A 15,751-nucleotide genomic window follows, 5' to 3' on the forward strand; every position below is an offset into this window, starting at 1 on the left:
GAAGTGACTAACCCTGAGGGAGTTGGCGAAGAGCTCGAGAAGTGAGATATTTAGGAAGAGAGAGTTGAAGGTATTGAGGTCCCAGGCCCCAGAAGGCCGTGTGGACAATGCAGAGGGTTTTGAACTTTATCCTTGCTGCCACTGGGACCCAGTGCAGAGATTTCAGTCCAGCAGAGATACGATCCCTGGGCTTGAGGCCAAGGACAAGTCTTGCAGTCCTGTTTTGATTGAGTTGCATAGAGTAGAGGCAGGGAGATTTAGCAAGAGGCTTTTGCAGTAGTCCAGCCTAGAGAGAACAAGAACTCTGGAGACAGTGAGCTTCTGGGGGAAGGAGAGGAAAGGAAGAATACCTCTGAGGAGGTGTGACTTCTTAGAGACGTCAGAGATGTGAGGAGAGGAGGAAAGTGTGGAGTCGAAGATGACCCGGAGTTTTTTAGCCTCACAGGTGGGAGCAGGAAGAGGGCCAAGAGAGGCCAGGCAGAGAGTGACAGGAAAGGAGGGAGCAGGTGTGCCGATGAGGAGCATCTCGGTCTTACTGGCCTTAAGGCAGAGATCATTGATGGCACACCATTCCTGGATGGCTTAAAGACAGTCAGAGATGAGAGAAGAAGAGGTGGCTGAAGGGAGCCTGAAAATTAGCTGAGTGTCACCCGCATAGCACTGAAAGTTGGGGCAGAGAAGAGAAATGCGGTGGGCAAGAAATGCCAGGTATTGTTGAAAAGCCAGGGAGAGAGGTTAGACCCCTTGGGAACACCACAGGTAGAGATAGAGATAAAGGAGAGGAAGGACCCATGTTGGACCTGGGAGGGTCGATCGGAGAGGAAGGAGTTCAGCCAAGCCAGGGCCTGATCAGTGATACCCAGGTTATGATATGATGTGATCGTTTATTTATATAGCGCCTATACACAATGTGTTTCAAAGTGCTTCAAGGGAAGGGAGGGAACAAGGGAAAATACATCCACATTCTTACAGGCCATGAACAGTAAGGATGTGAAATTAACTATCGTACTCGGCCTAACGACAATTCAGATAGTGCAAGAGCTAAGACATAGATAAGGAAGGGAGGGGGAGAGTGGGAAGGAAATGGAAACAGACAGGCGACTACCGTACTAGGCCTGACGACATTTCTGGTAGAGCCGGAGAAAAACAAAAGGTGAGGGGGGCAGAAAGGGAGGGGAGGAACAAAACAAGCGACTATCATACTAGGCCTGACGACATTTCAGATAGTGCTGGAGGGATGGTGGGGAGGAAAAAAACAGTAATGGGAGGCTGGAGGAAACAGACGAGGTTGCTATCATATTAGGTCCAGGGACAATTCTGATAGAGTAAGTGCATAGAAGAAAGTAAGGGGAGGAGATAGGAAAAGGGAGAAGGGAAAGGAGGAGAGAAGAGAGAGTAAGCAGTCAAAAAGAGTGGAGAAGCAAGAGTGGAGAGCGAATACAATTGCAGAAGTCAGTAGTAACACATAATGTTGCAAGCCAGGATACAAGATGAAGATGGGAACAGCAAGATTCAGGGCCACCATGAGTACAAGATGCAAAGGAAGTCCAGCATGAGAGTTGAGAAAGAGTGACACACCGTGAATGAATGAAGTCCATAAAAGTCAAATCCAGCATTGGCCACAAGACAGTGATGGTGAAGGAAGGCACCAGGTGGGCGGGGCTTGCTAAGTGGTGAAAAAGAGCAACGGCAGGACGGTACCAGGTGGCCGGGGCTTAGGCAAGGTGACCTAGATCCACTTGCACCTGCTCCCCATCTGCAAAGGAAAAGAAGCTGGAGGGCTCCTTAAGTAGGGAAACAGAGCGGCAAGCAGGAAGGCACCAGGTGGGCATGGCTTGCTAAGTGGTGAAAAAGAGTGGGCAGCAGGAAGGCACCAGGTGGGCGGGGCTTGCTAAGTGGTGAAAAAGAGCAGCAAGCAGGACGGCACCAATTGGGCGGGGCTTGCTAAGTGGTGAAAAAGAGTGGCAGGCAGGAAGGCACCAGGTGGGCGGGGCTTAGGTCAGGTGACCTAGATCCACTTGCACCTGCTCCCCATCTGCAAAGGAAAAGAAGCTGGAGGGCTCCTTAAGTAGGGAAACAGAGCGGCAAGCAGGAAGGCACCAGGTGGGCGTGGCTTGCTAAGTGGTGAAAAAGAGCAGGAAGGCACCAGGTGGGCGGGGCTTGCTAAGTGGTGAAAAAGAGCGGGAAGCAGGAAGGCACCAGGTGGGCAGGGCTTGCTAAGTGGTGAAAAAGAGCGGCAAGCAAGAAGGCACCAGGTGGGCGGGGCTTGCTAAGTGGTGAAAAAGAGCGGCAGGCAGGAAGGCACCAGGTGGGCGGGGCTTGCTAAGAGGTGAAAAAGAGCGGGAAGCAGGAAGGCACCAGGTGGGTGGGGCTTGCTAAGTGGTGAAAAAGAGCGGCAGGCAGGAAGGCACCAGGTGGGCGGGGCTTGCTAAGTGGTGAAAAAGAGCGTCAGGCAGGAACCAGGTGGGTGGGGCTTAGGCCAGGTGACCTAGATCCACTTGCACCTGCTCCTCCTCTGCAGGTTATCATGGAGACAGTTGAGCAGGATGGCATGGTTGACCATGTCAAAGGGAGAAGAGAGATCAAGTAAGATGAGGACACAGGGGGTGTTGGAATCGAGGTTGGAGAGCAGGTCTTCATGGATGTACAGGAGAGCAGTCTCTGTGCTTCTGGCAGCTCTGAAGCCAGACTGATGGTCGTGGAGACAACCAACAGATTTAGAGTGAAGATTAAGCTGGGAGATGGCCAGCTTTTCCAGGAGTTTGCCCAGAAAATGAGTGATGGAGATTGGATGATAGTAGCCGGGCAGGAAGGGTCGGCAGATGGTTTCTTAAGAAGAGGGTGCACAAGGGATTGCTTCAGGGGGAGGGGAAGACTCCAGTGCGAAGGAGTGGTTGCAGAAATCAGCCAGAGCAGGAGCTAGGGTGTCAATGCAGTCCTCAATGGTTTTGGAGGAAAAGGGGTGAACCTGTTTTGACGAGACTTTCATAGATCAGACCTGTCTAGAAACCTCATCTGAGGAGAACAGGGGAAAGGCAGAGAAGAAGGGAGGAGAGGTGAAGGAGAGGTGGCCAAAGAGGTGCCTGAAGAAGGGCCAGAGGAAGAGCAGGGAGTAGAGGGAGGAGGGGGAGAGGAAGAGAGAGAGGACAGGATGTCCTGAGTTTTAGAGATGAAATGAGAAGCCAGGGTCGTGCAGAGGGCCTGGGAGAGGACAGGAGAGATAGAGACTGCAGCAGGATTGGCCAGCTCCTTGCAGATTTTAAAGAGATCGGCCTAGTTGTTAGATGCCGGAAGCACGCCATTTCCTCTCAGCTACCCTGCACTTACGTTTAAGGGTGACGAGGTCTGAGTCGTACCAAGAGTTGGACTTGGCTTTGGGCTTCAAGCGGATCCTCATGACAGGGGCAAGAACATCGAGAGTGTTGGATATAGCAGAGTGGAGCATGGAAAGGGCTGTGTCAGGGTGTGAGTCAGCCAAGTGGGGAGAAGGTGGCGGCAAAAGCCTCAACTGACACACGCTTCATGGGTCGGTTAACCGAGAAGGTAGGTGGCAGTGCCGGAGTTGGGTGCCCTGACGGGTAGAGAGGGTGAGATGGGAGGAAAGGAGAAAGTGATCACTCCTGGAGAGAGAAGTGGTGAGAGGGACCAAAAGGGGAAGGTCTGAAGAGATCAGTACATCCAGAGTGTGCCTTGCAGAGTGAGTCGGGCCAGAGGAGAGAATAGGGCATTAGAGAGAGTCGCAAAGGTCTCGAAAGAGTCCAGTGGAAGACAGGAAGCATCCAGGAGGATGTTGAAGTCTCCAAGAAGTAGGAGTTGAGTGGTTGAGACCAGGAGGGAAGAGGAGAGGTCTGCCCGCTCAGAGAGGAAGGCAGATATCTGACCAGGTGGCCGATAGATGGTAGCCACAGTAAGGGAATGGCCAGGAGAGGGCCAGAGCCTGCAGACAAGGAATTCAAAAGAGGAGTAGGCCTGTGTAGGAATGATAGAGGCAGGAATCCACTCGGGGAAGATCAGGGCTACACCCCCTCCGGAAAGGTTGGACCTGGGTGCGGAGAGGATCTTGTAGCTATCAGGGAGGAGAGTGTCAAAGCTCGTGACCCAGCTGGCCGTGAACCATGTCTCGGTGAGACCGAGGACATCGAGGTCAAGTTCCTCCAGGAGGCGGCAGATGTCAAAGGAGGGTTTGACAGCTGAGCAAGAGTTTAGAGTGGCAATATGGAGAAGGTTGCCGTCCTTGAAAGACCTCCGCGGAGGGGTACAAATCAGAGGTACGCCCTTTGCAGGTGTCGAAACAGCCTGAGGGGGGACAGAAGGGGAAGGGGCAAGGGCAAGGTAGCCAAGGAGGTGACAGCAGGGGGAGGTGAGGAAGCTGTGGAGGGAAGCGAGGGGACAGCAGGAGAAGAAAGGAAATTGATGAGGCGTGGGAAGCGTTTATCAAAGAGGAGAAGGTTGGCTTGAGGGCCTTGGACCAAGATGGTACCATTCAAGTAAACATTAATGATGACCTTCGAGGAGTGGAAGGAGGCCAGTAGGGCCTCCCACCGGGTGCCCCCATTAATTGGAGAGGAAGAGAAGGGAGGGAGCACAGAGACCATATGTAGAGTCCATAGGTGTGGCTAGGGAACGACAAAGAGGATGTTGGTGAAAGTTTGCCTGGAGGAGGCACTGGTATAGGTGTCAGTGATAAGGAAGCCTGGGTTGGAGACCAGGATGTCCAATTTTAAACTTCTTCCTACCAGATTTAGTGAGAGGAGCAGGATAGTCGATAGAGAAGCAGTTAGAAAAGATAGGAGAGAAAGTGAGCACCATGGAGTAGATAGGGAGAGGAGTGAAGAGGAAGGGGTGGGGGAGAACACTAGGGAAGGACACAGGGCAGGGTGCAAGCAGACGAGACAGAGACACAGCAAGTTGACGATTGGACAAGACGAAAGGCGCTTAGATAGTGGTAGAAAGGTTCACTAGATGAGTGCTTTGCTAGGAGGCAAAGCCACAGAATGGCCCTACTTTCACAATACCAAAACACACCTAAGTTTTGAGAGTCCTGAATAGTGGGGAAAGACCTAGGTTTCACAATGCAATTTTAAATACTTTCACAATGCAGTTTTGAAAACAGCAGAAAGCAAACCTAAATTTGAGAGTCTGCTATATGGACAGGTTTGCAGGGTAGAGTGAGGTTCTCTACCTAACCCGGGCCACTCCTACTTTCCTTAGTCGCTGCTGGTTGATGGCTGGCAACTGGCTTCCCCTGCTGAGACCTGCAGACACTACCTGGAGCCGCCTGAGAAGGAGCCGCCCTTTGCCTTGGGGCCCTTAGCCACAGGGGCTGCCGGGCAGAGGGCTGCCCTGGGACGGTCAGTAATGAACGGTGGGAAGCCAATCAGTGGCTGGCTGGGAGGCGGGAGGTGGGAGGGAATCAAGGTGGAAGCGGGACAGGGGGGGAGAGAGACACGGGGAACGTTGGGGCCTGCAGAACTTTTTTAAAAAGCAGAAAATAGGCACACACTCAGGCACGCTTCCACTCTTCTGGCCAGAAGGCACAAAGTGGAGACGCAGGGAATTGGCATCATATGAGGGATGTTTTGGCTCATGACCCATTTATTTGAGTTTTCATAGAACTGTGCTCTATCTCACATGTTACCGGGGTGGGGGCAGGATCAACTGGCACCCAACATTCACCTTAAGTTCACACCCAAAAATGGTGCGCTCAGATTCAGATACTGTGCTCTTTCTCTCCTTTACAGATTCTGTAGAGGCATTATGGCTGGGGAATAGAGACTCAAAATTGAAAACTGTACATAAGGTTGTGTTTTATATGCAAGCGACCTGTGATTTTAAAAACATAGTGTTTTCAACTTGTTGGTAGCGAGAGCATTGTCAGGAAGGAAATGTTTTGTGCTACAGAGTGAAGTGGTGTGCTTCTTGCTGATACCTTTGGTGAATAAGGGCTTTGTCTATTAATGAAAGAAAATTGAACGCATTCTTTGTGCATACCAGCCTGGTTCCTGGCTTCTATATTGCAGAAGGGGTTTGGGGTTACAGTGCTGTTCTATGCATCAAAGGCAGAGTTAGTCATGAACATGATTAGCAGGGGGCGGTGGAAAAAAACTCCCCAAGTGTATTGTCGCCCCATAAATATATCACACAATATATATGGGGTGCCTGTACATGGTGCACAGAGAAGGGCTACATCTTAACACTGACACAGAACAAGACTTGTGTTGCCTTTTCAGGTCAATATCTTGGACAGTGAAAACAAAACACCTGGGCATTAACAGCAGGAGTGACATTAACCTCTTAAAGGGTCCCATTTGTGCTTCATGGCAGAAGTGTCCTGTGCCTTCTCAAACAACCGTAGGCTGGGTGCACCAGGAAGAGGTCTTTCCATTTCATGACATTATGTAAACCACCCTAATGTTCCGCTATGCAACATGCACTTCCTTCAATTTAGACCAGTCATTCACCTTACATTTAACAAAATTCTTAGTTGGTGGTTGGACCTAGTTAATCCTCCTTCACAGAGCATTAAGTACAGAGACCGTTCAATGCATTTTTATCATCGCATCACTGCGGATTATTGTAGGTTATTGTATATTTTTATGAGGATGTGTGTACTTTCATAGACAAAATTCTTGTCCAAAATAGTGTTTCCAATAACAACAGTGATCGACAATACATCAACAAAGCACAACGTTCAGGTCAACATGCATTGAGTACACATCAGGCTTTTGTTACCTTAAACTATTTATAACTTTAGATTCCCATCAGGGTTTACAGCAGCAAAGATAAGCTACTTCCAAATGCCCAAAGTATGCCCGTCCATGCACCCCTGACCATCAAAATCGCAAACTGTGGGTTTACAAATAGGAGAGGATACCCGTTCATATCCACTGAATTGATTGACTGTGTTCTGTGTGGGTGAGCAGCTATGGCTCAGTTAGAGCTTTCCTACCTTTTCCTGTTCGGTTCCTATAATCGACAGAGATGCATTGTGTGAAGAGCAGAAGGCATGACTCGCATCCCAGGTGTTCCTCTCCTTGGAGTACTGGTAGCACTTCCCGCCATACCACATCCACTGGTCGGGGCACGGTGCGGTGGATCCTCGGAAAAAAGAACAGCCTTTATTAAAGAATCTGTGATGGTCATTTTCTTCTCAAGTGGTCTTTGTGTATATAAGCCCAGCTTTACGGAAGGCTGAAGAGCAGTGTGACAAAGAAGAGACACTCTGGGAAAGCTCCTGGACCCCCAACACTAGCCCTCCTCCACCCGCTATTGTAGAACTGAATGAGTGTGCAGTGAGGCACCGTGCCGTGAGAAATCTTTTCCACACCGCAACATCTAAACAGTAGTCTTCAGCCTCTCTTGGCTACACCCCCCTTCACGCCACACAAGGGAAGGGTTTGCCCTTTGAGTCCCTAGTCGCAGTACAAGGACTTGCGTACATTTGTCAAATGGATAACAATTAGCGCTTACTGAGAAATCAAGAGTCCAAAACACAGAATGTTGGCCACATGTGGAGAGAGCAGCCAGAGATTAAAGTGAGCCGGTCTCAGTGTGTTAATTACACAAAACCTAAAGTCTAAATTATTGGGGCAGACAACATGTTGCTCGGGCTGCCTCAAGTGCACGTAAAAAGCCAGAGTGCTAAGAAAGATCCAAACTCTTTGCCCCCTCTTCCTGAGAAAACTTCCAAACAATCCCCCTTTCTCTCCAATCGGGACTCCTGCAACACCCTCCCCAAGGACTCAAGCACTGACTTTCACCACTTCAGCTTATCCCAGAATGAGGTTGCCAGATCAAAGGTCAACCTCAGGCACCATCTTGAGCACCCTCGGTTCACCATCAAACATTGATCACTTTAATGTAACTAGTAACTGTGGTGAACATACAAGGACCACACAGTGGCAGTAAGTACACAGGCAGGTCTATTTTCTGAAACAAGGGCCCCTCTTCGGCAGCTGTCATACCAACCGCGGCTCCACTTCTCGAACCGTAAGCCTGGCTCACGAGGTGCCCTGATGGAACGAGGCAGACCAAGGCCAGCTGTGCCTTTACACACCTCACACCACACCCTGCCCCCTCCCGCCAAGGCACAGGAGAAAGGATAGATGCATAAAAAGTAAAGCCCAAACAAGCACAGAGAGAGAGAGAACAAAAGGTAAAGAAGAACAAATCAAGAAATGAAAGAACATCAATTCACGGCAAGTCATACCCCTTAAACCTAGATGGCATCATGATGTTTACTTGGTCCTGGGCAGGGAGAAGCAGTCGCGATGGGGGAAGCGCACGGTCTCTATGGGGGAAGCCTGCCTCCCCTTCAGCCACCAAGTCTCTGTACCTCATTTCCTTGCTAATCGCCAGCACAGGGAGAAGCGGTCGCTATGGGGGAAGCGCGCGGTCTCTATGGGGGAAGCCTGCCTCCCCTTCAGCCACCAAGTCTCCGTAGCTCATTTCCTTGCTAATCGCCAGCACAGGGAGAAGCGGTCGCTATGGAGGAAGCGCAAGGTCTTTATGGGGGAAGCCTGCCTCCCCTTCAGCCACCAAGTCTCTGTACCTCATTTCCTTGCTAATCGCCAGCACAGGGAGAAGCGGTCGCTATGGGGGAAGCGCGCGGTCTCTATGGGGGAAGCCTGCCTCCCCTTCAGCCACCAAGTCTCCGTAGCTCATTTCCTTGCTAATCGCCAGCACAGGGAGAAGCGGTCGCTATGGGGGAAGCGCGCAGTCTCTATGGGGGAAGCCTGCCTCCCCTTCAGCCACCAAGTCTCCGTAGCTCATTTCCTTGCTAATTGCCAGCACAGGGAGAAGCGGTCGCTATGGAGGAAGCGCGCGGTCTCTATGGGGGAAGCCTGCCTCCCCTTCAGCCACCAAGTCTCCGTAGCTCATTTCCTTGCTAATCGCCAGCACAGGGAGAAGCGGTCGCTATGGGGGAAGCGCGCAGTCTCTATGGGGGAAGCCTGCCTCCCCTTCAGCCACCAAGTCTCCGTAGCTCATTTCCTTGCAAATTGCCAGCACAGGGAGAAGCGGTCGCTATGGGGGAAGAGCGCGGTCTCTATGGGGGAAGCCTGCCTCCCCTTCAGCCACCAATTCTCCGTAGCTCATTTCGTTGCTAATTGCCAGCACAGGGAGAAGCGGTCGCTATGGGGGAAGCGCGCAGTCTCTATGGGGGAAGCCTGCCTCCCCTTCAGCCACCAAGTCTCCGTAGCTCATTTCATTGCTAATCGCCAGCACAGGGAGAAGCGGTCGCTATGGGGGAAGCGCGCGGTCTCTATGGGGGAAGCCTGCCTCCCCTTCAGCCACCAAGTCTCCGTAGCTCATTTCCTTGCTAATCGCCAGCACAGGGAGAAGCGGTCGCTATGGGGGAAGCGCGCAGTCTCTATGGGGGAAGCCTGCCTCCCCTTCAGCCACCAAGTCTCCGTAGCTCATTTCCTTGCTAATTGCCAGCACAGGGAGAAGCGGTCGCTATGGGGGAAGCGCGCGGTCTCTATGGGGGAAGCCTGCCTCCCCTTCACCCACCAAGTCTCCGTAGCTCATTTCCTTGCTAATTGCCAGCACAGGGAGAAGCGGTCGCTATGGGGGAAGCGCGCAGTCTCTATGGGGGAAGCCTGCCTCCCCTTCAGCCACCAAGTCTCCGTAGCTCATTTCCTTGCTAATCGCCAGCACAGGGAGAAGCGGTCGCTATGGGGGAAGCGCGCAGTCTCTATGGGGGAAGCCTGCCTCCCCTTCAGCCACCAAGTCTCCGTAGCTCATTTCCTTGCTAATTGCCAGCACAGGGAGAAGCGGTCGCTATGGGGGAAGCGCGCGGTCTCTATGGGGGAAGCCTGCCTCCCCTTCAGCCACCAAGTCTCCGTAGCTCATTTCCTTGCTAATTGCCAGCACAGGGAGAAGCGGTCGCTATGGGGGAAGCGCGCGGTCTCTATGGGGGAAGCCTGCCTCCCCTTCAGCCACCAAGTCTCCGTAGCTCATTTCCTTGCTAATCGCCAGCACAGGGAGAAGCGGTCGCTATGGGGGAAGCGCGTGGTCTCTATGGGGGAAGCCTGCCTCCCCTTCAGCCACCAAGTCTCCGTAGCTCATTTCCTTGCTAATTGCCAGCACAGGGAGAAGCGGTCGCTATGGGGGAAGCGTGCGGTCTCTATGGGGGAAGCCTGCCTCCCCTTCAGCCACCAAGTCTCCGTAGCTCATTTCCTTGCTAATTGCCAGCACAGGGAGAAGCGGTCGCTATGGGGGAAGCGCGCGGTCTCTATGGGGGAAGCCTGCCTCCCCTTCAGCCACCAAGTCTCCGTAGCTCATTTCCTTGCTAATCACCGGCACTTGAACCAGGACATGCTGTTCTCTTGTTCATCTCACGTCCAGGTGTGGTAGAGGATGTGCCCCTCCCCCAGGCTTCATCTGCCCGGATCCTTTCCCTTGGTCACGACCGGGGAAGAAATCTGCTTCTACCGCTAAAAATGTGTTGATCACCCTACCCAATTTATTTTAATTTTATTTATTTGTATTGCGCGCCTGTCTCAGCGGCATCTGGGCGCATTTCTTGAGGAAGTACATATTACATACAGTTGCAAAGTTTTCGAGAGAAAAAGCATTTCTTATCAGTGCATACATAAATTACAAGGTAGTCAGGTTACATATTTGCATTTCTTATGGCGGTACATGTTACAGACGTGTACAGAGTTGAGAGGGTAAAATAAGCAGTTCTTAGCAGTGAATACCTGACTGGAAGGTAGGCAGGTTACAAGATATAAACATACTGCTAAGTTTACAAAGGTACAGGATACAGTATTATTAGCCAGTGATGAGGGTGGCTAGAGGAGCCAACATTGACAATTTACCATAGGCGGTTAGGTGGATGAGGCAGTCGAGTCTTGCTCGTAAAGCCAGCGTTTCATTTTGTTCTTGAAGGAGTGAAAGGAAGGTTAAGCTCTGAATGTGGTAGGTATTGTGTTTCAGAGTTTGGCCGGAAGGACTGGGAAGCTTGAACCCCCAGCCTTCTGTAGTTTGAATCTAGGTATAGTAAGTGCGTGGACGTGTGCCGATCTCAGGGGTCTAGTGGATGTGTGCCGAGTGAAGCGGTTGGCCAAGTACACAGGGGCAAGGTTGGCCTGGGCTTTGTAAGTTAGGGCAAGGGTTTTGAGTGATATTTGGTGAGCAACTGGTAACCAGTGCAGATTATGTCGCGTGTCCGAGATGTGTAGTCTCCTCAGGATGTTAAGGGTCGCCCTAATGGCATTATTCTGTGTTACTTGTAGCTTATTGATGTTTCTTTGGCTAGTCCCTAGGTAGAGGACATTACAATAATCAATTTTAGCCATGATGAAAGTTCTAGCAAGGATAATGCAGTTATCAGCCATGAGGAAGGGTCTGCAGGCAGTGATAGGTTTACAGGTATAAGCCAATGCAGAAACAACAGCATTAGTTTTTCTAGTGAGAGACAGTGTAGAATCAAGGTAAATACCTAATCGGATGGTGCCGTTAGAAACTTTAATAATATTCCCATCAATAGAAAATGATTTATAGGCCGGACCCAATTTAGTAAGTTTGATGTGTGAGCCTAGGACGAGTAACTCTGTTTTATCAACATTAAGGCAGAGCCCATGATGTGCCATCCAGGCCTGGATGACTGTGTAGACTTCATTGAGTTCTTTAGAGTCGATTACATAGTCGCCTGTAATGGGGATGAGTGTCTGGGTGTCGTCAGCATAAATGGTGTATGAGACACCCAGATAGTCAAGTATGTCAAAGAGCGGCTTCGTAAACACATTATACAGTGTGGGGGAGACAAACGATCCTTGTGGGATCCCACATGGGACAGGAGATGGTTCGGCAGAGGGTGAGAAGACCCTCATAGTTCTGTTTGCAAAGAAGGATCTGATCCAGGAGGTGGCAGATTCTGAGAAATGCGCAGCTGTTTTGAGTTAGTGACAGAGAATTTGGTGGTCTACCAGATCGAAAGCTTCTGATAGATCAAGACGAAGTAGGAGGGCCAGTTTGCCCTTGTATTTTAAGTGCTCGATTTGTGTTTTTAAGTCAATCAAGGCAGTTTCAGTTCCGTGTCTGGGGCGGAAGCCTGATTGACGGAGACCCAAGAGTTTGTTTGTTTCAAGGTACTCCTGAATTTGTAAGTAAGCTGCACTGTCATGAATTTTTAGTAAATATGGCACTGTGGTGATCGGCCTATAGTTTGATGGGTTACTGGGGTCAAGGGTGGGTTTTCTGATTAGTGAGATAGCCCAAGCATCCTTGAGGTTGTCAGGGACAGTATCAGATTTGAAAGAGGCATTTATGAAGGTTGTGATAAATGGAACAAGATCATGGGCAGCCTCCTTGATAATGTGGGCTGGGCAGGAGTCACCCTGGCAGTTGGACGGTTTGAGCTTCTTGATAATATTTTCAAATTCCCATATAGAGAGAGGTGAAAAGCTGAAAGGTTTACAGGAGTGTTTGGGAATGGGGATGTTGTAAGAGGGGGAGTTGAGTGATGGATCTGAGAGGTTGCTTCTTTTAGCGTTGATTTTAATTTGAAGTGTAGACATTTTATCTAGGAGTGCCTTTTGTATGTTGATGCGCCAATCAGTATCAGGGATACAATTGTCCAGCGGGGCTACAGGAGACTCAAGTTCCTTGAGGATCTTAAAAGTTCTTTGGTGTTGGATTCTGCTTGCAGGATATGTTTATTGTAGGTCTCTTTTTCAAGTTTTGCCCAAGTTTCATCTAGCCCCATCTTCTAAGCTCACTGCATTAGTTTAGCCTTCAACCACCTTCTCCAGATCAGTAAACTTGGAATTCCCCTTGAAGGTGACGCAACCCTTCTTCACTCAAACCCACTCCCCAGGGACCCATTAAAGACCGAGTAGGGATTCTGTCGTGTTGGCTCTTGAACTGGACACAGCTGTTCCCCGACCTCTCACCTGAACACTCCCCAGTAGCGCATGCACCCAAGCCCGCCCCCCTGGGATGGGCACGTAGTGAAGGTCCCTTCCTCGCATGAGCTGGAATGCCTGTGGATGCATTGGGAGCCAACTATAGACTCTAAGCTAGGTCTCTGAGCACCATACGCATTCCAATTGTTCCTTAAAGCCTGCTCTACAGCCCCAACTATTACTCTATTGAACCTTAGACTTGCCCGTTGGGTTCAGGGTGGTAATTAGTTGTGAACTTGCACTTTATGCCTTTCTTCTTGACATACTGTGCTATTTCCGTTCCCTTAAACTGGGGGCCTGTAACCACTCACTGTTCGCCTTCTGAAGATCTGCTCTAGGGACAATGGAATTTCATTGTAGGCGGTCTGTTTAACCAGTTTTACTTCTGGACACTTTGACAAGAAATCAACCATCACAATTATGAATTGTGTTCCATTCACCACATGTGGTGCGGGACTAATACATACATTCCTGGACACTTCTACGCCCCGCTGGGTGGACAGCTGGGACACAGCACCCGTTTCTGCAGTTTGAGACCTTCGTCAGGATTAGTATATGTTCAGTATTCCCCTGTTACATGGTCCTCCCGAATTTCCTCCACCAAAAGGTAACCATGACAGGAAGTCTGCTACTCAGCTCTGTACTTCTGCCGTACGTTCCGAGTGGCAATCGATTACTGGAGTTTGAATCTCCAACTTGCTACTCCCTTAACTGAGCCCTTCAAGTAAGGGCTTGTGGTCTGTTTGTATGCAGAGAGACAGTGATGACTGGTGAATATTTTTAATTGGAGGGCCGTAAACCTCTCCCATGATTATGCACGAGTGACTGAGCGTAGCGACGGAGCCCGAACCAACCAAAAGTGGGCTTAGATGGGTGTGCAGGAGGCATTCTTCCGGAGAAAATTGTTTCAAATAATGGCCAAAAGAAATGTTATTTGACAAGTCACTTTTTGTGAACAATCGAGTAAAAAGCCACAAAGTTTACAATCAAGTTTGAGGGTCAGATGGGAAAGAAAATCCATTAGATGCCAAGCCAGCAAAAGTTTACAGGAGCATTTACAAGATGCAGCTGCCCAATAAATGCCAGCATCATGAAACATGTCCATGCTGGCTGTGCCCACACATGCCCATTCTGGCTGCAACAATATATGCAAGTATTGCCACATTAGAACATACTCATGCCAGTAAAGATAGTAGAAAGACCCCACCTCCACACTTACTCTCCAATATATGCCATAGCCCCCACCGATGAGCATACGCCTGTGGCTTTGCTCTCACCTGCTAGGAAGAAATGCCATGCCACAGCAAGAAAACATGTCTTTGCTGGATGCTCAAATGCCAGCCCCTCTGCTCCCCATATGTAAAAACACTCATGGTGTTGGCTTTAAACTGCCATGCCATGAGTAGCTGTACAAATGTACCCCCCGCAATGTAAGAACACCCAGACCATGCTGGCGTTGTCCTCAACACCAAAACAAAATGCTGTGCATTAGTAACAAAGCATGCATTTATTGGCTACACAAATGCCCAGCCCCACCCCACATATGTAGGAACACTATGCACGAAGGCTTTGCCCTCAACACCAGTAAAAAATGCCATGTCCTTGCTGGCTACACAAATACTTCTCATATGCAAGAACACACTGCACCACAGCAAGGTAGGTCGATATGCCAATTGATTTATTAATTATTCTTGTAAAGCACAAACCAGGCAAAGAGCATCAGAGCGCTGTACATGAATCATACATAATAAAAAAAATCACAGCAATTAAATAATAGAATAAAAACGAGATTAAGTTCAGATAAAAAAAAAATATTTCACAGCCATGTTTTAAATGCTTTCCAAAATCTCAAGCAAAGAGAAATTGCCAATATATGAATCGGCAAATAGTTCCAATGAGTACATTCAGCACCAGAAAAAGTGTTTTTTAAAGTGGAGGGAAGCAGGACTGCGAATACTCCTGGATCCCCCAGAAATCCAGGCAAGCAGGGGATTTCAAAAACATGGTGTGATGCACAATACACAGCAGTTTAAAAACAATTCTAGCATCGAGGCCACCAATGACGGGGTACTAGGACAGGAGTAATATGATCAAACATCCGGGTCCCAGAAAGCAGACACGCCGCTGCATGCACAGCTGCTCTCAGCGGGGCCCAAGAGGAAGCGGGAAGACCTATCAAAACAGAATGACCAAAGTCTATCCGAAAAAAGTCCAAGTGACTAAATCAATAAACAGAAGTGTCGAGGTTTCACAGCTCTTAGGGAAAAGAAGTGATATTACGCAGCGTTAACCAGGGAATTCATGAGGCCCTAAAGTCAGTCTTGAATCCAATGTAAAGCCTGAGCATTTGGATGTAAGTGACAACTCAGAGGATCCCAGGATCTGAGCCCCCTCTACACCAGTAAGAAAAAGTGACTAGACATCCAGATCTCAATATCTGAACATTTAATTTTCAGAGAAGATTTTCAGTAACAATTAGATATTGTCAACATATGGATGTCACAAGTCTCTCCCCTTCTCACCTGCTTTTGTTGTTTGCTTGTGACCTTCTGTGATGTCTTCTTTCTCACGGTCCAGGATTTGTACAAACCCGAGCACTGGTCCTCGGATTCCCGCGTGAGGTTCGCTATCCAACAATATTATCCAGGTATTCCCGGAGGGCCCTTTTTTCAGGTTCTGATAAAATAAACATCCTCCCGAAAGGAATCACTGCTGAAGGTTCAGTATCGATGGCGCAATCCTCTGGTCTGTGAGGAGGGAGAGCTTGAACTATAGCGGTCGAAAATACATCAGTGAAGGCCTGGTAGGCCCTGGGAATCCGGATGATGTTAGAGACGGTG

At 49.6% G+C, this 15,751-nt stretch overlaps 1 protein-coding gene across 2 annotated transcripts in view; it reads right to left on the minus strand.

The window, feature by feature from the left end:
- LOC138580089 (C-type lectin domain family 2 member B-like) overlaps positions 1-15,751 on the minus strand; it is a 137,919-nt gene that overhangs the window by 40,260 nt on the left and 81,908 nt on the right. For both annotated transcript variants that reach the window (XM_069650364.1, XM_069650363.1), the window contains one exon: positions 6,950-7,098. In XM_069650364.1, the coding sequence (XP_069506465.1) occupies positions 6,950-7,098 (149 nt within the window). The remainder of the gene's footprint in view (positions 1-6,949; positions 7,099-15,751) is intronic.

The sequence above is a fragment of the Ambystoma mexicanum genome, chromosome 3p, assembly GCF_040938575.1.
Source record: "Ambystoma mexicanum isolate Mex_15411 chromosome 3p, UKY_AmexF1_1, whole genome shotgun sequence".
Lineage (NCBI taxonomy): Eukaryota > Metazoa > Chordata > Amphibia > Caudata > Ambystomatidae > Ambystoma > Ambystoma mexicanum.